Source organism: Drosophila elegans, unplaced genomic scaffold, assembly GCF_018152505.1.
Source record: "Drosophila elegans isolate 14027-0461.03 unplaced genomic scaffold, ASM1815250v1 contig_208, whole genome shotgun sequence".
In the NCBI taxonomy this organism is placed as follows: domain Eukaryota; kingdom Metazoa; phylum Arthropoda; class Insecta; order Diptera; family Drosophilidae; genus Drosophila; species Drosophila elegans.
The window spans coordinates 15,324,476-15,343,082 of NW_024545578.1; the positions used below are offsets into that span (position 1 = coordinate 15,324,476).

An 18,607-nucleotide genomic window follows, 5' to 3' on the forward strand; every position below is an offset into this window, starting at 1 on the left:
CCATTGTGCCACGAAATTGTTGCGGTCTCATTGTCATTGGGCGGCAATGAAAACAATAACAAACCAACGTGCTTTTCCAGACGCCGGAAAAGCTCTTTTCCTTGGCATTGGAAAGGCCAACGAAGGTTAAACTTTATTCACAGTCGCCTTTCGGGCTTGCCCGAGTTCGGAGCTTCAAAATGGCCATGCAGATTGGGGCACAACATTCTGGTTCGGATTAAGGATTGCCAAAAACTTTTACGAGAATTTTTTATTAAACTATTCGCAATTTTTTTTTATTTTCAGAGGACGACAAGGTGGGCACCCTGGATGTTTTGCTAAGCAGTGCCTACTGCCGTTCCCAGCGCTTCCTATCCAAACAGTTGGCCCAGCTCCGTCCCGAGCTTACCATGTCCATCTTTTCCGGTGAGTAACTAAAACTTATTTCAGTCCTTATTATATTTATATATTAAATCTTATTATATTATATTTTAAATTTTGAATATTAATTATAATATGTTAAAATTAAATCATGCAATTTAATATGCATTGTATTTAATATAATGATTTTAATTAGAATTAAAATTAAAATTTTGAATTCAATAGACAGATATTTCTTTTTACTATTCCGTGTTTGTAAATAGTCTATGCAAGGAATTTGTACTAATATAGGAATTTTATTTTGCAGAAATAACCCATCGCTTTCAGAGCGCACGTGAGGATGTGCGCGCCCTGCTGCTGCAGTGCCTCCTTCCTTGGCTGCAGAATATGGAGCTGGTGGCCACCAGTGTGCCGCCCGCCACTCCACTGTCCTACATTATGGTAAGCGGTGCATGAAATAGCCTTCCGTTTTATTCCGGAGACGGATTGAACCTTTGCACGTTTTTTTTTCCATGCGCAGTATTTTCCGGATTCCGGGACTCGCGGGCGACGCGAGGGCACCGGGTCGACAGAGGCCACGGAAATGATTCTGAACAATCTCTTCTACATCACGGCGAAGGTAAAGGGATCTGCTCTGGCTCATCGTTGCACAGCGGATGGACATTAATCTTTTATTTTGCCCCAACTGCAGTTCTCGGACGCCCATCCACGCGACATTGAGGAGTTGTGGGGCACTCTCTGCCAGTTTTGGCCGAACAACCTGAAGGTTATCCTTCGCTACCTGGTCATCATGAGTGGCATGGCTCCCACTGAACTGCTTCCCTATGTAAGGATGGAACGTGAAATCTTTACAGTCTTACCACAACCGTAACCTTACATTCTTTAATCCCCTTTAATCAGGCCAAGCGGGTTGCTCTTTATCTGGTGCGTAGCTGTCCGGATCGGTTACTAGATGAGCTCATGGCTGAGCTGCAGACCGTGGAGACGCTCAACTGTTTAATTGAGCGCACGGAAACGCCACCTTTCTATCGATTGACCAGCATGCGAAAGGCCTCCAGCCACAGTGCAGATGGTAAGTGCATGGATTAAACATTTTAGCTTTCATTAATATCTTTTAGAACTAGTTTTTTATAATATTTATTTAATAATTTAAATAATTTCATAAATTAATGAATCCTTTTGTGACAGGACAAGCTGTAGGTGGCATTAACGACTCCAGGATTCAGGACTTGGCCGTCGAAAAGGGCACTATTCACACCAAGCGGCACAGCGGCGAGGATCCCATTAAAATTGGGCAAGTTTATACTAAGAATTGGCATTGAATAAATTTTATATTATTATGTATGGTTTTTCTTTAGAACCTGCAAATCGGACAGCGGTATTCGCGCCTATACACAAGCAGCAGCGGCTGCTGCCGCCGCTGCAGTTACTCCAGGATCCAGTGGTAGTCGACCACCGCGAGGGGCTGATAAAATCCGTGCTGCTTCAGGACCCTCTATACTGCCCCGGCCAGAGGATATACTGATCAACGATCCGGAGCTGCGCCAGGAGGAGAACGTTGAGTTGCGAGGTGCCTCGGATGCCCCACCCAATGCCCATCCGCATCCACTACCTATGCCGGAATACGGTGGCTACTTTGCACCGCTCACCGAGTTTCTACCCGATGTCAGTTTGCCTATCAGCGGTTTCCACAGGTGAGTTTTCAATTAATATGGAACAATTATTTGAAGCGATAATTTACCGCATTTAACGCTCCTCGTAATATATTCTAAACAGACTTAAATTCTATGTTATAAGTTTTAATGAGTCTTTATTTTAGAATAGTTAAATAATTTAGTTTTACAAGTTTAGTAGCAATTTGATTTGAGTCTATATTGCTAGATAGTCTAAGCATCTATCGCTTTTTTGCCACACCATTTGGTACCCAACTACCCAACCCGTCTTGATAAATAAGTCGAAATATTGCAGTTATTGAATGAATTTATTAAAAAGCAATGACTTTGCTAAGCAAACCTCCGCATTGTCATTTGCTATGCCCCGTGCATTTAGTAAGAAATGCCGGTGTGGTCGCGGATCCATCCCAGATAGTCGGAGACGCGAGTGTAGCCAGACGGACCGTTGTGGCAGCTGACGGAGGCGAAGGTGATCACGCCCACGAGACGAGGGTTGTCGTGTGTGACCAGAGGGCCACCGGAGTCGCCGCCGCACACCGACCTGCCGTCGGAGTGGCGGGTGCACATGTCAGTACCGGCCACAGAGCCGTAGGCCTGCTCGCACTCGCTGTTGCTGATGATCTGCACGTCGACGCACTGCAGCCAGTCGGCCAGGTTTCCGTTGTCCATGCCGCCCCATCCGCAGGCCACGCACCATGTGTCCTGGAAACGATCGTTCTGCTCGTTGAAGCTGGGCAGGGGGATCTTGTTGATCAGGCCATTGAAGTCCACATGGGGAGTACGGATCAGACCGATGTCCCGACCACCCTGCGATGGCCAATTCGGGTGGCTGATGAAGTTGTCGCGGCGGACGGTCTGCCTGTAGGCGCCGTTCCAGCCCCAGTTGGAGCCGTAGTGGATCTCCACGTAGTCGGTGGTCAGGCAATGGGCGGCGGTCAGGATCCAGTTGTTGGCGATGATGGTGCCAGCACCGACAGCAGCACCATTGCTTCCATCGGTACGGATGAGCAGACCCACAATGTAGGGAGCCTTGCCCTCGGGAGCTGGGTAGCCGTTGACGATGCGACCCTCGGGACCCTCGGAAACGGTCACCCTGGGTAGCAGGGCGGTCCGGTTGAGACCCGTCGGGGAGGCGGCGGCCAAGGCCAATGCCACGGAGAGAGTTGCCAAAAACAGTTTCATGGCTGGGAAGAAACTTAGTCTTCTGGCCGAGACGACCTGCTTTTATACCACTCCCCAGACGATAGTGCCTGATAAGGCTTTATCATGCCCACCATCAACAATGAATGGTCGTATCGCACCCATACTAACAGAAACCATTCATGTTTTGCACTCAAAATCGCAAGTCCCTTTCCAGCCACTTAGTTTGGAATTAGCATCTCAGGGGGGATCGGGCCACTTCACATGTCTGTTATCAGTTTCGGAAATGCAAAATATACTGTGGGCCATGGGACCTCATAAATCTATTGTACCCCTTAAGAGCCAGGTTAAGATAAGAAGCCGGTAACTGATCAATAAATTAGTCCCTGATAGAACAACTGTTAGCTCACTGAAATTATGTGGTCAACTTATACTGGCCAAGATGCCACCAACAACATATGAAAACAAGCCATATATAATATAATATTTTCTATATTTTCCATCAGTTTAACTTCGCGAACATCCGAATGTACTTTAGCGCCTCTCTTAGCTAAAACTATCACGGCTTTTATTATCACCCACTCTTAGAAGTACTCATGTATTTATTAATTTATTTTATTAACAAAGTACTTTAAAACAATGAAAAACTGAATTGTTTCTGAGAAAGCGTGAAGAAACTTTAAAAACAGTAGAAACAACTAAAAAGTCAACAAAATGCGATCGAGATAAAAATGCTTGTATTTAATTATTTACGCTATCCTGGAAGAGTCAGTGACTATATGGTGCGGTATGTGGTAAGGGGGCTTCCGTCAGAAGACGCCGTAACCGTCAATGGTGACCGCTATCGCGCCATTTTTTCTTCCCCTCAGAAGCTTTTAAAGCTAGAGACATGCGATTTGCCATGCAGATAAAAGATATTCTGACGAAGTCCTTCTAAGGCCTACAAATCTAAAAACTGTCATTTCATTCTGAGACATGTAAGACCTTAGTATATCATATAGATAGGTAGACAAAAATAATATTTTTTTTTTGTTTGTGTTTACTTTTTATTTTACTTTAAAAGTTATTGACAGGTCGTCTTCCGTCGATATGTCGGTGCTTGGCCGCTGCAGTGCCGCCAGAACACTATCCTATGCTCAATTGATAGCACTTCCTTACCTCCTAGTGTTGGCAATGTAGGTCGACAGGTGGCGCCACCTGAAATCCGACGGTTTTGTGGGGGAAAATTTAATTTGGAGTTTGTAAACTGAGTAATCTAATAGTCGTAAAACTCGACTGGAACTCGACCCGTTCTTCCTAGTTTTTCAATTCTCCATCTTTTAATTTATTTTGATATATCGAAAATGGCGTGGGAAAACTTTAAAAGTAATTTTATCTGTGAGTTCAAACAAAATGTATAAATGTATGATCCAATTACTCTAGCCCATATATATTTTACAGATCTCAATTCTCATAAAGATGTTAACAGGTCTGTTCATAGAGCTTTTTTTTCCTTTTAGCCAGTAATAGTATATTTAAACTAAAAGTTTAAAGCTTCCTTTAAATTTATTACATTTTTAAAAAGAATTTATAAAGTAATTCAGAAGAATCCTTTAGGGTTTAGTAGGAGATGCCGGTGTTGTCGCGGATCCAGTCCAGGTGGTCTGTGACGCGGGTGTAGCCCGACGGACCGCTGTGGCAGTCGACAGATCCGAAGGCAATCACGCCCACGAGACGGGCATTGTCATGTGTAACCAGCGGACCACCGGAGTCGCCTCCGCAACCGGATTTGCCATCGGTGCGGCGGGTGCACATGTCGGTGGCGGCCACAGAGCCGTAGGACTGCTCGCACTCGCTGTTGCTGATTATCTGGACGTCCATGCACTGCAGCCAATCGGCCAGGTTGCCATTGTCCATGCCGCCCCAGCCGCAGGCCACACACCAGGTGTCCACAAAGCGGTTGCTCTGCTCGCTGAAACTGGGCAGTGCCACCTTGTTGATCAAAGTAGTGAAGCTCACGGTGGGAGTGCGGATCAGACCGATGTCCCGACCACCCTGCGATGGCCAATTCGGGTGGCTGATGAAGTTGTCGCGGCGCACGGACTGTCTAAAGGCGCCGTTCCAGGCCCAGTTGGAGCCGTAGTGGATCTCCACGTAGTCGGTGGTCAGGCAATGGGCGGCGGTCAGGATCCAGTTGTTGGCGATGATGGTGCCAGCACCGACAGCAGCACCATTGCTTCCATCGGTACGGATGAGCAGGCCCACAATGTAGGGAGCCTTGCCCTCGGGAGCTGGGTAGCCGTTGACGATGCGACCCTCGGGACCCTCGGAAACGGTCACCCTGGGCAGCAGGGCGGTCCGGTTGAGACCCGTCGGGGAGGCGGCGGCCAAGGCCAATGCCACGGAGAGAGTTGCCAAAAACAGTTTCATGGCTGGGAAGAAACTTAGCCCCTGTCCATAGCAACTTGCTTTTATACCAATCTGAAGCCATTCGATAAGGAATCCCTCAAAAGTGTACAAAAGTACAAAATAATATATCAGTGCTCTTCTCGTCAACAGCAATCATAAATAATTTGTTTATTTATTAATCAAATTTGTAATTTAAAAATATACCTTGCTACCAAGATACTTATTTTAACGTTTTGTTAAATGAGTAACTGGTTTTAAAAGTATAATTTTACCTCAAATTTTGGCCTGCATATATCAGTGTTCTGGAGACTAATTGTGTGTTGTCATTAACTTAGGCATTCGTTCGGGAAGTTAGCAAAGCAATGTATAAATTATACCGAGATATCCAAAGTATTCAATTTCATTTAGATTCCTAAGAGCTTCTAAGATTGCTAAAGAAAAAGCAATTAAAAACCACTATTTTAAGTCTAAAATTGATTTTGTCAAAATATAAACTATTAAACTATTTATTCTGAATCATATTGTTGGTATATAAATTTACATAAGTGCAATGATAATGCAATAGCCAAGGTCCATTTTTTCAGTTAGTAGTAAGCGATTCCTGACTTCTCCCGAATCCAGTCCAAGTGGTCGGTGACACGGGTGTAGCCAGAAGGGCCGCTCTTGCAGCCGCCGGAGGCAAAGACAATCACGCCCACCTGGATGGGATTGTCGTGTGTGACCAGTGCTCCGCCGGAGTCGCCGCCGCACACGGACTTTCCATCGGTGGCGCGGGTGCACATGTCGGTGGAGGCCACTGACCCGTAGGACCGGGCACATTCGTTGTTACTTATAATCTGTACGTCCATGCACTGCAGCCAGTTGGCCAGATTGCCGCTGGCCATTCCGCCCCAGCCACAGGCCACGCACCACCAGTTCTCGAAGCGTTCGCCCTGCTGACTGAACTTGGGCAGCGAGATCTTGTTGATCAGATTGGTGAAGCCCACGTGCGGGGTGCGAATTAGTCCAATGTCGTGGCCAGCGCTGTTTCCAAACCCGGGGTGCCGGAAGAAGTTGTCCTTGCCTACAGTGTGTTGTATTTGACCGTTCCAGGCCCTGTTGGAGCCGTAGTGGATGGTCACGGAGTCGGTGGTTAGGCAGTGGGCGGCGGTCAGGACCCAGGTGTTGCCGATTATGGAGCCTCCACCCACGGCTCCGTTGTTCATCCGCAGACCCACGGCGTAGGGCGCCTTTCCCTCGTACGCATTATATCCGTTTACAATGATGTGCTCGAGAGCAGTGCGGTTGGGATGCCTGCGGTGGGCACATGCTGTGGCCACAAACAGGACCAGCAGCACAAACTTCATTTTCGGGTTGGAAATTGAATGTAAATCGCGTTGGCTCCCAGTCTTTATAGAACAAAGGTATGCAGCGGATATAATGATTGGGTAATTACTTTCCCAACCTTAAAGACTTATCAGTGCTTGTGCTTCCAAAACGTAATGCGCGCTGTCATTAACTCAGATATTGTTGCGGGGTTTTCTTAGGTCATTAAAAAATCGAAGAAAGGGTATTGTGATTTTGGTCAGTTCTGTGCATGATTTCGACAAGTTCCGTATTTCCAGAATTTCAATAGTTCTTTGCATTGGTTTATACTTGGTTTTTTTCTTTCCTCGTCTACCTGGCTTCTATATAATAATATATATAATTGGAGTGCAATAATTAAAATAAATAATGAAAAGATCAAACACGGGCAGATTTTGGTTATTGATTACAGATCAAAACAACTGTTTTGTTTTGATTTGTTATTCAATTTTTTTTTATTTTTGTTTTTAATGTTGTCAACTTTGTGGTCCTTTCCATATGTTAAAATTGTTAAAGGAACAATCTTTGAAAATTTACCATTGACCGCTTCTTATTTGTGTTAAATTTACAAATTTACAAAATATAATATGTATGCATGCTAAAGAAATTGTTGTCGCAATTTCTGTTATCGTTCATAAATGTGCAAGACCGCTTAGTTTTAATACAAAATATAATATTAATTTGCTTATTGCGAGTATAGTTTAATATATTTTTAAAATAATAATATAGTTTTAATAGATTTATCGGCACAAATATTTGAAAAATAGATTCGATTACAATTTGGCCATGGTTTATATTGTCCAAGAGTATTAGTAGGCGATTCCTGACTTCTCCCGGATCCAGTCCAAGTGGTCGGAGACACGGGTGTAGCCTGAAGGGGCGCTCTTGCAACCGACGGAGCCGAAGGCAATCACACCCACCTGGATGGGATTGTCGTGTGTGACCAGTGCTCCGCCGGAGTCGCCGCCGCACGTGGATTTTCCATCGGTGGCGCGGGTGCACATGTCGGTGGAGGCCACAGATCCGTAGAACCTGGCGCATTCGTTGTTACTAATGATCTGCACGTCCATGCACTGCAGCCAGTTTGCCAGGTTGCCATCGCCCAATCCTCCCCAGCCACAGGCCACAGTCCACCAGTTCTCGAAGCGCTCGCCCTGCTGGCTAAACGTTGGCAACGCGACCTTGTTGATCAGGTTGGTGAAGTCCACGTGGGGAGTGCGGATCAGTCCGATGTCATGGCCAGCGCTATTTCCAAATCCGGGGTGCCGAAAGAAGTTCTCCTTACTCACAGTATGCTGAATTTGACCGTTCCAGGCCCGATTCGAGCCGTAGTGGATAGTCAAAGACTCGGTGGTTAGGCAGTGGGCGGCGGTCAGGACCCAGGTGTTGCCAATGACGGAGCCTGCGCCCACGGCTCCATTGTTCATCCGCAGACCCACGGCGTAGGGTGCTTTTCCCTCGTACGCATTATATCCGTTCACAATCCTCTCTTGGGGACCATCAGTTATCGGCGCCGTGCGATTGGAACTCGTGCGAGCACAGGCTGTGGCCACAAACATTATAAACAGCACAAGCTTCATGGTTACTGAAATTGAATATACCTGTATATCGCTTTGGCTTGCACTTTTTATAGAAGAAGTGGATGGATGATAGCCTGGGGTGATCAGTTTACCAATGCAGAAGGTTCTTATCAGGGCTTTAACCCCTTGGTTTATAACTGATCATAGATATTCCGGGAAGTCTGTCGGGCAATCAATTAAGAAAGAGGTTACTGTGGTTGGTCATCAGGGCACTCGCCCCTTTGTATGCAGTGTTGTCTCAGGTACTAGTATATCCCCACTTAGGTAAGGTACATAGTATTTGCGAAAGTAAATACCTAGGAAAGGTACAGCAAATTCCAAAAATCTAGGTTCCATTTTTTTTGTTTTACTCAATGCACTTTGAACTAAAATTTAATTTTCCATTAGTGTTTCTGATTCTTTTTTATTAATTAATAATGTATTAAGTAACTTAATCCACAGTATAAACTTGTAGTTATGTAATGAAATGAGGTACCAGTTAACAGAATTTATATTAATATTTTATGAATCACCTGTTGTGACTAGCGCTATAGTTATACGTTTTTAAACTTGCCGCGCGAAAAGTATATTTTCAAAAATTAAAATGCATTTTGTAGAATGTTTTTTTTTAAATTTAGAATGCAATTTTGCTTGCTTTTGCAGATGCAACGTGGCCGTGATGCTGCTCACGGACATTGTGGTGGACGGGATTCCGGGCATGGACTGGACCCTGCACCTGCCGCTGATGCTGCACATCCTGTTCCTGGGCCTGGACCACACGCGCATCATTGTGCGCGAGCACTGCAAGCAGCTGTGCGTCAACCTGCTGATTGTGCTGGCGGAGCACAACGACCACCTGACGGTGGCCCGCATCCTGCTAAACAGCGAGACCAGTAAACTCGATCTGGGTCTGACGGTGCCTGCCCTGCCGGTGATTGACAACAACTTCACGGAGCTGCACCAGCAGTTCGATAGCTATCTGCTGCACGTGAGTCCCCAGGCGGCGGCCTATGCGCTGCAGCACAATCTCTCCAGCTCCACGATCATAGCGGCGCACCAGCAGAGTTTGTCACAAACGCAGCAGAATCAGCTGCCGGTGGGCAACACGAGTACCACGCCACCTGGGCTGAACGCCACTCTTCCGGCTGCCCTGCAAATAAACCCGAACAACTCGGAGAACTCGGAGGTGCCGCTGATCCATCCCGATGAGCATGCTCCACCGCAGCCGGGTCCCAGTATGCCCATTGCCCATGTGATCAAGAGCCTGCTAAAGTTCCTCGCCCAGGACACGTGTCAGCCGCTGTGGAACTACGAGGACATCACGGCCAAGGTGTGGGCCGTCAAGTCGGCCGAGCAGTTGAGTTGTTTCCTCAAGCACATGGTCAAGGTGTTTGCGGATAGTTATCCGCAGGCTCGCATCGCTGAGCGCTGGGCCCAGACTGCCCTCCAGTTGGGCCTGTCCTGCTCATCGCGTCATTACGCAGGACGCTGTCTGCAGATCTTCCGGGCCTTAAATGTGCCCATCAACTCGCGGATGCTGTCGGATATACTCTCTAGACTGGTGGAAACGGTGGCGGAGCAGGGCGAGGACATGCAGGGCTATGTCACGGAACTGCTGCTCACCCTGGAGGCGGCTGTGGATAGCTTGGACTCGGACTTCCGACCCCTGGACGTGATGAAGGACATATTCAAGAGCACGCCCAATCTGAACAACAAGGACGGCGGGCCCAATTCCATCCTTCCCGGCAAGAAGTCACCATCCGGCACCACGCCACAGTCCTCGAACTACTCGATACCCAGTCACGGCCGGAGCACCAGTTACTCGGTGTCCTATTGTGGTCGGAAGGCCAACAACTCGCCCTGTGACAAGCAGGTGGAGCTGAGAAACCGATCGTCGGGCATCGATTTGGAGCGCAGCGTGGTCTGCAAATTTGGCGTGGGCGGTGGTGGTGTGGGAGCTGGCTCGGCTCTGTCTCGATCCCGCAGCGCCCAGAGCCTCAAGATGCTGGGCGACACGGCCACGCAGGACGACAAGATGACCATACTGGCACAGCTCTTCTGGCTCTCCGTCTCCCTGCTGGAGTCTGACTACGAGCACGAGTTCATGCTGGCGCTGCGACTGCTGACCAGGGTTCTGCACCGCCTGCCCCTGGATCGTCCCGATGCCCGCGACAAGGTGGAGAAGTTGCAGCAGCAGCTCAAGTGGACCGCCTATCCGGGTGTGCATGCATTGCTACTGAAGGTAAGAGACTGTAATTTAAATACTTACCTTGCTTAAACCCACAATGATGGATGATGGCTTGAAAGATTGCAAACAGGGGCCTCTACACGAATGCAAATTATTTAAATGCATACGTTCGTCTTTCTATTTTTAAACTTTTGAAAGCCTGACTACATTATCAAGCACCTCAGGTCTACTTAAAAATCAATATGATTAGTTTTACTTAAAATTCGATGACATATTTGATGCAAATTCATGGCATCTAAGCGTTTTAATATTATGCGACAGAATGAAATGGAGTACCCTCTCAAAACGTTAAATGTTAATTATTTCGAACCGCGATATCAGGAGTTTTTAAAAGATATGCTTAGATAAATCTCTGGTACCACAATTGAGTGCATGAATGCACTTGCATTAACAAACAAGTCATTATTCGAATATATATATAGTTTTAGAGCCAAAGTTTCGCTTTTAAATGGCAAACTAATAAGTGCTTAAAAATTATAACTTGCTTGAAACAAAAGAGTTATAGAGTGAGAGTGATAAAAAAAATTATGTAAGTAGAGTTCACAAGTCAAGTTAGTTGGGCAATGCTATTTTATTTATAATATGTATAATTACATAGGCTTCCAAAGGAGTTTAAAACATAATTTCATTGATTTTTGGTGCTTCTGAAACAATCATTCTAGCTCGTCTGAGAAACATTAATTTCTGTCCTCAAAATTGGTTATTATTAATGTTTTTTCCTTTTCTTTTTAGGGCTGCACTCATAGTGCCACCTATGAACCAACTATAACCCTTCTCTCCCAGTTTGCGCCTTTGCTGACCCTGCCCGTCTGTGATCCCACCCAGAGCTGCGCCTTTCCCATGAATGTGATCGCCCTGCTGCCCTACATGCTGTTGCACTATGAGGATGCCAACGAGATTTGCATCCGCAGTGCGGAGAACATTGCCCAAGTGTCCACGGAGCTGGGCGCGAAGCTGGAGAACCTGGGCACCGTGATGACCCTCTACAGCCGGAAGACCTTCTGCAAGGAGTCCTTCCAGTGGACCAAGTGTGTGGTCAAATATCTCCACGACACCTATGCGCACATGGGCCTTCACATGGTGGCGTTCCTTATCGAGGTTTTGGAGAAGGGACCGCAGCAGGTTCAGGTGCCAGTGTTGAATGTGATCCACTGCATGCTGCACTACGTGGACTTGTCGGCACCGCAGGCTCAGACCATCAATGCGGATCTGTTGAGGGCCATTGGGAAGTACTTGGATGTAAGTTGAAATTATAAGTTTAAAAGAAGAATTTCCCCTTTGAAAAATCGAAAAAAAACGTTCGTCTAGACAAATAAACCCACATATTTAGATGATTGATATTTAAAGTCTTTTACGATTATTATGTCATATTTCTTCCAAACACACGATAACGATAATTTCGTTGTTTATTAAAATTATTTTATTACCTTAGTCATTCTGTTTTTATTGCTTAAAATCTAATCTGAATAATCGTCCGTGTGGCAATTTTAATTTATTGTTGGTATAAGCCATAAAATAAATAGTTGGAAAAAATATGTTACAATCAATTTCCTTTTGTATATGTATTTAATTGAAAAATTAATAAAGAATAATTGGAGAGGCAGTAGTTCAGTTTGACGCAAAATATAATCAGAGAAAGCATATTTTTTAAAATATTATTATTTATTTGTTGTTAATATAGAAACCTTTTTTTTAATATTTATTTATAGATATTGATAATTTAACTCAGTTTTGTAGTTTTCTTCGAAATAAAAGCCTATTTATGCGCTGCAACTGGGGGTAACCCCTTAAGTTTATTTTTATATTTATTTAATTCATTTATTTTCGCTCTTTGTAGACGGTGAACTGGAAGGACTCGCTGAAGATCCTGAAGCTGATCGTGACCCGGAGCTCGTCCCTGCAGGTGGTGCCACCCAGTGACGGCAGCAGCGCCGGCTTATCGTTCTCTTTCTATGGCGCATATCCGGACTCGGATATGTTCTGTAAAAAGGAACTGGCCGGTCGCACCATGGAGTTCACGTTCGACGTGTCGCAAACGCCGCTGATCGGTCGTCGTATCCTGTTAAAGACGGAGGAGCCGGTGGCCACCGGTGCCGTCTCCACCACGGGCAGCTCCTCGCTAAACTCCACGCTCACGAATGCCACCACAGTGACGGTGGCGCCCATTGGTGCTGTCCAGCAGCAGACCAATGCCCAGCTGCAGTTGCACCAGCAGCAGCAGCAGCAGCAGCGGGCCCACACCAATGTGGCGGCCATGGCGGCCGCAGCAGCTGCCCAGCATCAGCAGCAACAGCATGCCATTGGGGCAGGGAGCAGCGTGGTGGGCACACCCAATTCACCGCGGCGCAGTGCCAGCCTCTCGCCGGCGGACACCGTGCCACTGAGCGGATGGAAGCGGCCCTGGATGTCGCAGTGTCGAGTGCGTGAGTGCCTGGTCAATCTGCTGACCACCTGCGGGCAGCGGGTCGGACTGCCCAAGTCGCCATCGGTAAGTCGCAGGGTCCAAGATCCCCCAACCGGGCGGCCGCTTGTACATAGCCAGGTGCATGCCTTAGGCTCCCCTAGAGCTCCCCTCTTCTCATGCATTTCTGCAATTATTTACCTCTAACTCTTTTTCTTTCATGTAAACAATACCAAAAATACCAAAATCAATACCAATACCAAATCCAATACCAATATCAAACCAAAAACTAACACGCATTATCATCATTAACCAATCAATCCGATACCAAAATCGAAACATGTCTAGGATGATTTCATAAACTCAATTTGCTCAAAGGTAAAGGACACGTTTCTATGTGCCGCGTTTAGTTTTGCTTTTGTGTGATTTAGGTTCTAGCATGTAGTAGCTTTACAAAGAAAAATGAATTTGATATTTCCACGTTCACAATTATTATATATGTATAATGTTTTGTTATAAAAATTCAAAAAAGTGATTTGTTAAGGTCAAGTTCTTTTTGATATGAATATTATATTATATATATCATTTTGAACTTAATATTTACTGATATATAAATTTTATTCATTTCTATATAGTTAGTAATTAGTAAGTTGTATGATAAGTTAATATCAAGTTCATTTCGATATAAAAAATGTAAATTGATCATTGAACATTGCTTTTCGTTGGCCTGTGTTTCACTCCACACATTCCAGTCACACAGAAATACCGCCATTTGCTTTCCTATTCCGTTGTTCCGTTGGCATGTTGCATGTTTTGTTTCAAACTGTACTTTTCGTTTATACTCTTTATCTGAACACAATTTAGTCGTTGAGCACGTCACTACTAAACGGATCGATTGCGACCAGACAAAGCGTAAGCTTTATCTCTACTACTCTTCTATATTAATCATCTGAATGTTTTTACTTTTAATTTGAGAATGTTACTAATCGCCCAAACCTGTACCTGTAGGTGATCTTCAGTCAATCTTCGGATCTGATGGAGCGCCAATCCTCGGCCGCATCTTCCACGGAAGAGACCTCGGGTCCTCAGGGAGACCTGAGCAGCGGCTCGAGACGCGACGATGGCCAGCCCGATTTCACCGTCTTCAAGGACTTTGATTTCCTGGAGTACGAGGACAGTATTGCCGGCGAGTCCACGGACAACTTCAATTGGGGCGTTCGTCGTCATCAGCTCTTCGAGGGCGATGAGGACCGCTTGAATTGCGGCAGTGGCATCGGTGGCTCCACCAAGGGAGGTCACTCATCCGCCCTGGAGGACAGCTTCAGCGACAAGACTCCCATTTTGAGCAAGAGAAAGCGACAGATTGCGGACGATTCGTCAGATGAGGAGGCTGAATCCGAGTCGCCTTTGGATGAGGATCACCGCCAGTCGTTCTTGAAGTCGGGCTACAGTGCTGTGCCTCCCACATCGTTGAGTCTGCGTGAGCGAAGGCGTCGCAACTCGGTGTCGCGAAGCGATACCAGTGGCTCCAGTGCTGGCGACTTGGGTGATCTCACACCCTGCAATGCCTCGCCCCATTTACCCGGCATCATTCGCTTTGCCGCCATTCGCGACGAGGCGGAGGAGAACTGGCGCCGTCAGCTGCAGGCCATGTTGGTCAACCAGCCCTCGGCACACACCTCGGAACTACTGCAGCAGTTGTACCGGCTGATCAAGGAGCTCACCTTCAAGACCATCAGCATTTCCAAGGAGGCGAAGAAGTTCTTTACCGGCATTGGCTCACAGCTGGGCAATAGGATCTCCCTCTTCACGGATCTGCTGGGTTCTCGGGCAGATCCTCCGCAGGTTTGGTGCAGCGAGCTGCAGGCCACCACTCCCAAGCTCTTTGAGACGCTACGCTTCAATGTTCTGGAGGTGCAGGAGCATCTGGAGACCTTTTTCGATCGCAAGGATCAGGTCTTGGAGGTATAGTTAATTATCAACTAGTTATAATGCATTTTCTTAATACATTTTTTGTTGTAATTTCAGTGCCTGGATGCAGTGAAGACCAGTTGCAAACTGTCGCTCTTCAACGAGGCGGATGTGGCTGCTTCCGGCCTGGAGTTGCCCACTTCTTCCAGTATAGCCTACATGCCCTTTGACCCAGCCTCCACTGAGGTGGTGCTCGACTTGGGACGCTCTCTCTACAAGCTGATGTTCCAACTGCTGCTGCTTATCGAATCCAATCACAAGATATCCTCGAATGTGGTGAATCATTTCCGTATCAACGAAGACGTGAGTTGACGATATAATTTGAAATCATTTTAATTACTAATTCTGGGGGTCGGGGACACTTTAAAGATGCATGACATATCCGATCTCTATGCCCTGGTTCGCGATGCACTGGAGCGCTACACCAGCGAGGCCGAACTGGACTGCTTGGAGTCCTCCACCTCAACGGAGGGCGAGCACACGCCCACGCCTTCTCCTGGCCTGCCCATGACCCACGAGGAGTTCGAGGCCGCCCTCACCGAGCACATCGAACTGGAGCGATGGCCCAGCGCCGTAGCCCATGTGCGCCAGTATCGACGAATTTCGACGCTTAACGCCAGCGGTGACCAAAGCCTGACCATATTTGGCTACAGCGGCCTGGACAATCGGCAGAAGTGCGATGAGATGTCCGTCATACTAAATGCTTATGCGCATGGTATTATGAAGGATCGAACAGGTTGGTTTATTATGGATATTCTTCCAAAAATGTAGTTAACCAAAGAAAACACTTCTACTTCTTCAGCAGAATCCTTCATTGTGTCCAAATCCGACTCGGAGCTGTTCGAGATCTATGCCATTCTCTCGGAGAACTTGTATCACGTATCCAGCGCCCTGACTAACATGGAGATCAGCATGAAGAGCTACACGGCGGGCAGCACATCGGGCAATTTGCATCGCAGCGAACAGGACATTGTGACAAATCTTTAAAGTAATCTGTAGACTAAGTTTATCGCAGATGTAAGCTACCTTTTATAATTAATCTACTAGTATCTAAGCTGCATACTAGACACTGCGGTGTACCTAAGGGATCATTATTATTGAGTTAGGTACGATCCAAATATATTTATCAATTACAGCACAAAAAGCCTTCAATTTAAACATACTTTATATTACCATTCTTGTGGTAAACCACTGACTGCCGGTAAAACAACAACATTTATTAATAGTATTTACATTTAAAGAAGCCATTCAGGTCCGCGTTAAACTTAAAACGATTCAAAACGATCCAGTAAAATGGTGACTTGCTGCCAGTTAGGCAAAAAGATTTTTAAGTGCATTTCGTTGCTGTCTGTTGTACTGGGCCAGGAGCTGCTTGGTGCTGTTCAGTTCGTTTAGGATCTGTTTGTTCTCCGGCAGGAGACTGTGGGCCCTCTTCAGATCGTTTATGGCCTCCTCGTAGTTGCGCAAACCGCGCTGAGCCTGACCGCGTCGATAGAATGCCTTGCTGCACCTGGGATCCAGACGAATGGCCTCGGTGCAATCGCTTCTGGCACTCGCATAGTTTCCCAATTTTAGGTCCACGGCGGCTAAGTTTATGTTGTTCACCACCGAGAAGCCATCGATCTTGAGCAGATCCGTATCGACGAGGTGCTTTTTAAAGGGGTTCAACTGCTGCCAGCCGAACTGTTTGCTCAGGTAATGATAGTAGCGATTGGCCTTGCGATACTTTGCTCGGGCCGCATAATAGCGGCCTAGCTGATAAAAGTGATTGCCCGACTGACGAATGCCCGTAAGCAGCTCCACCGCCGCATCAGCCTGTAGAAGGGGTAGCAAATATTGGGTCACCAATGATTTCAAACTGCAAGTGGTTATTTTGACTCACCGTAAACTTGTCGAACTTGCGCGTCCAGTCTTGCGGATATGCTGGCAGCTTGTCAGCCGTCTCGTCATTGCACTCCATGCCCCAATCCTCGCCAGGGGCCAGCTCCCCGCAGTCCCGTATCACTATCTCCGCCGTGGGATCGCCCTCGTCATTGCAGTTTTGTTCCATTTCGGCCACTATGCCCAAGCCGCGTAGAACACGACCTACGACAACGTTTATTCCATTTAGATTCTCGCAGCCCACGGCCGAGATAAAAAACTGTGAGTTGGTGGAGTTCGGCTTGCCGTAATTGGCCATGCTGACCACGCCCTCGTCGTTGTGCTGGGGGAGATTTATTTATTAATATCATGGTTATATTAAAATATACGGTGTAATTTCTACAGATTTAAATGAATTAAAACAAATTATTACATCGTTTATAGTTTAACACCGGACTGATGGCCTTAAAATAATTAGACCGTAGCCAGGGTTATCTTTATAAATGATCTTAAGCCAAAAGATATCTCTATAACCGGTACTGGAATCTATGCGGTGATAAAAACTGATGCAAAAGATTGTTATGGGTATACAAATTAACCGGGATATTTCCACAGAATATAATCACCGGACATCTAAAAATAAAACATGTACTTTGAACATTGAAGAAGATAACTTTTATAAAAACTAGAAAATCTATAAGAATTTAGATATCTCCAAATGGGACCTAAGCAGGTGTTCAAGAATATAATGAAGAAGATTCTTATAAAAAATATACCATCATTGTAAAATCACTTGGAAGGATTGTTTACGGGACTTCTGGGTTTAAAATATGTATATCGTATCGAGAGATACCTTTATAAATTATCTTAAACCTTAATTTATCTTTATAATCGGTATTGAAATCTGACCAAAACAGGTGGTGCCAAGAAATTTCTTATAAAGGTGTTTAGAAGTATGATGCACAAAGTACAGGGTATTTATACACAGGTCTTTCAGAATCAAAGGACTTTTTTAAAAAATCCTTTACCACTAGTCCTAGAACCTACTGTTAGTTCAAAGTTCTCGTCCTCGAAGACTGGACCGTAGATGCTCTCGCCGCTGGATCCATCGTTCTTGACCACATCCCCGCTTTGGACGGCGAAGACCCGCTTGACTTTGTGGAACCGGGTGCCCTTGTAGTGAAGTGGTTTGCCCAACGTGCCCACTCCACACTCGCCCGTGCAGAGGGCACGGAAATTTTCCGCTGTCTTCGGCACAACATCCTTGCGCAGTTCAATTATCATGCGGCCCGCTGTGTGAGATTATATGGAAGATATAACTGGTTGGCATGACAATGGCCTCAATAGCAGTGGTCCAAATTGCCCTACCATCCTCCTTGCCAATGGAAATGTCCAGAAAAACTAGCGGATTCGTCGCCTTCACGGGTTTGAGCAGCTTGCGTTCCTCCATTTTAGCCCCTTCCGGGCGGGCTTTCAGTTATGTGACTTATCCCTGCCCGCCAACTAGAGCAGGTCAGTCCAAATTGTCACCCGATTTCGGGCAAGTAAAATTGTTTACCTTATTTTTGCGGTGTGGCTGTGGTTTGGAAATACCAAAACACCTACAGATGACAGGTTCATGTCTTCGCTATCGTGTCATCCGCTAAATGTAAGGTAAATGTAA

The 18,607-nt window shown here is 46.2% G+C and overlaps 6 protein-coding genes across 13 annotated transcripts in view; 1 reads left to right on the forward strand and 5 right to left on the reverse strand.

The window, feature by feature from the left end:
* The window catches only part of LOC108150187 (protein furry), a 52,579-nt gene extending 36,360 nt beyond the window's left edge, over positions 1 to 16,219 (forward strand). For 3 of the 8 annotated variants that reach the window (XM_017278184.2, XM_017278189.2, XM_017278186.2), the window contains 15 exons: positions 286 to 405; positions 668 to 801; positions 881 to 979; positions 1,052 to 1,186; positions 1,261 to 1,432; positions 1,549 to 1,654; positions 1,719 to 2,054; positions 9,128 to 10,706; positions 11,445 to 11,951; positions 12,550 to 13,200; positions 13,462 to 13,491; positions 14,122 to 15,078; positions 15,142 to 15,387; positions 15,454 to 15,820; positions 15,887 to 16,219. In XM_017278184.2, the coding sequence (XP_017133673.1) occupies positions 286 to 405; positions 668 to 801; positions 881 to 979; positions 1,052 to 1,186; positions 1,261 to 1,432; positions 1,549 to 1,654; positions 1,719 to 2,054; positions 9,128 to 10,706; positions 11,445 to 11,951; positions 12,550 to 13,200; positions 13,462 to 13,491; positions 14,122 to 15,078; positions 15,142 to 15,387; positions 15,454 to 15,820; positions 15,887 to 16,071 (5,624 nt within the window). In that variant the 3' untranslated portion in view covers positions 16,072 to 16,219. The remainder of the gene's footprint in view (positions 1 to 285; positions 406 to 667; positions 802 to 880; positions 980 to 1,051; positions 1,187 to 1,260; positions 1,433 to 1,548; positions 1,655 to 1,718; positions 2,055 to 9,127; positions 10,707 to 11,444; positions 11,952 to 12,549; positions 13,201 to 13,461; positions 13,492 to 14,121; positions 15,079 to 15,141; positions 15,388 to 15,453; positions 15,821 to 15,886) is intronic. The other 5 variants (XM_017278188.2, XM_017278190.2, XM_017278191.2 and 2 more) reach the window with 3 other exon arrangements.
* Positions 2,323 to 3,233, reverse strand: LOC108150191 (serine protease 1-like). Its single transcript, XM_017278195.2, has one exon. It carries the CDS (start codon positions 3,213 to 3,215, stop codon positions 2,406 to 2,408), a length of 810 nt encoding a protein of 269 aa, XP_017133684.1. The 5' UTR covers positions 3,216 to 3,233; the 3' UTR covers positions 2,323 to 2,405.
* LOC108150192 (serine protease 1-like) lies at positions 4,717 to 5,592 on the reverse strand. Its single transcript, XM_017278196.2, has one exon. The coding sequence runs from the start codon at positions 5,580 to 5,582 to the stop codon at positions 4,773 to 4,775; it is 810 nt and encodes a 269-aa protein (XP_017133685.1). The 5' UTR covers positions 5,583 to 5,592; the 3' UTR covers positions 4,717 to 4,772.
* On the reverse strand, positions 6,052 to 6,930 carry LOC108150193 (serine protease 1-like). Its single transcript, XM_017278197.2, has one exon. It carries the CDS (start codon positions 6,905 to 6,907, stop codon positions 6,146 to 6,148), a length of 762 nt encoding a protein of 253 aa, XP_017133686.1. The 5' UTR covers positions 6,908 to 6,930; the 3' UTR covers positions 6,052 to 6,145.
* Positions 7,579 to 8,502, reverse strand: LOC108150088 (serine protease 1-like). The gene has a single exon (XM_017278052.2). It carries the CDS (start codon positions 8,483 to 8,485, stop codon positions 7,715 to 7,717), a length of 771 nt encoding a protein of 256 aa, XP_017133541.2. The 5' UTR covers positions 8,486 to 8,502; the 3' UTR covers positions 7,579 to 7,714.
* Positions 16,220 to 16,244: 25 nt separating the features above from the next.
* On the reverse strand, positions 16,245 to 18,513 carry LOC108150190 (peptidyl-prolyl cis-trans isomerase D). The gene is made up of 4 exons (XM_017278193.1): positions 18,313 to 18,513; positions 17,992 to 18,236; positions 16,967 to 17,287; positions 16,245 to 16,899 (listed from the first exon to the last, which is right to left on the reverse strand). Exons 1-4 carry the CDS (start codon positions 18,392 to 18,394, stop codon positions 16,396 to 16,398), a joined length of 1,152 nt encoding a protein of 383 aa, XP_017133682.1. The 5' UTR covers positions 18,395 to 18,513; the 3' UTR covers positions 16,245 to 16,395.
* Positions 18,514 to 18,607: the final 94 nt, after the last annotated feature.

Coding starts and splice junctions, on each gene's coding strand:
- LOC108150193 (XM_017278197.2), bottom strand. CDS start 6,907: ATGAAGTTTGTGCTGCTGGTCCTGTTTGTGGCCACAGCATGTGCCCAC.
- LOC108150191 (XM_017278195.2), bottom strand. CDS start 3,215: ATGAAACTGTTTTTGGCAACTCTCTCCGTGGCATTGGCCTTGGCCGCC.
- LOC108150088 (XM_017278052.2), bottom strand. CDS start 8,485: ATGAAGCTTGTGCTGTTTATAATGTTTGTGGCCACAGCCTGTGCTCGC.
- LOC108150190 (XM_017278193.1), bottom strand. CDS start 18,394: ATGGAGGAACGCAAGCTGCTCAAACCCGTGAAGGCGACGAATCCGCTA. Junction 18,237..18,312: donor TTCCATTGGCAAGGAGGATG/GTAGGGCAATTT, acceptor AATCTCACACAG/CGGGCCGCATGATAATTGAA. Junction 17,288..17,991: donor ACGAGAACTTTGAACTAACA/GTAGGTTCTAGG, acceptor AATCTCCCCCAG/CACAACGACGAGGGCGTGGT.
- LOC108150192 (XM_017278196.2), bottom strand. CDS start 5,582: ATGAAACTGTTTTTGGCAACTCTCTCCGTGGCATTGGCCTTGGCCGCC.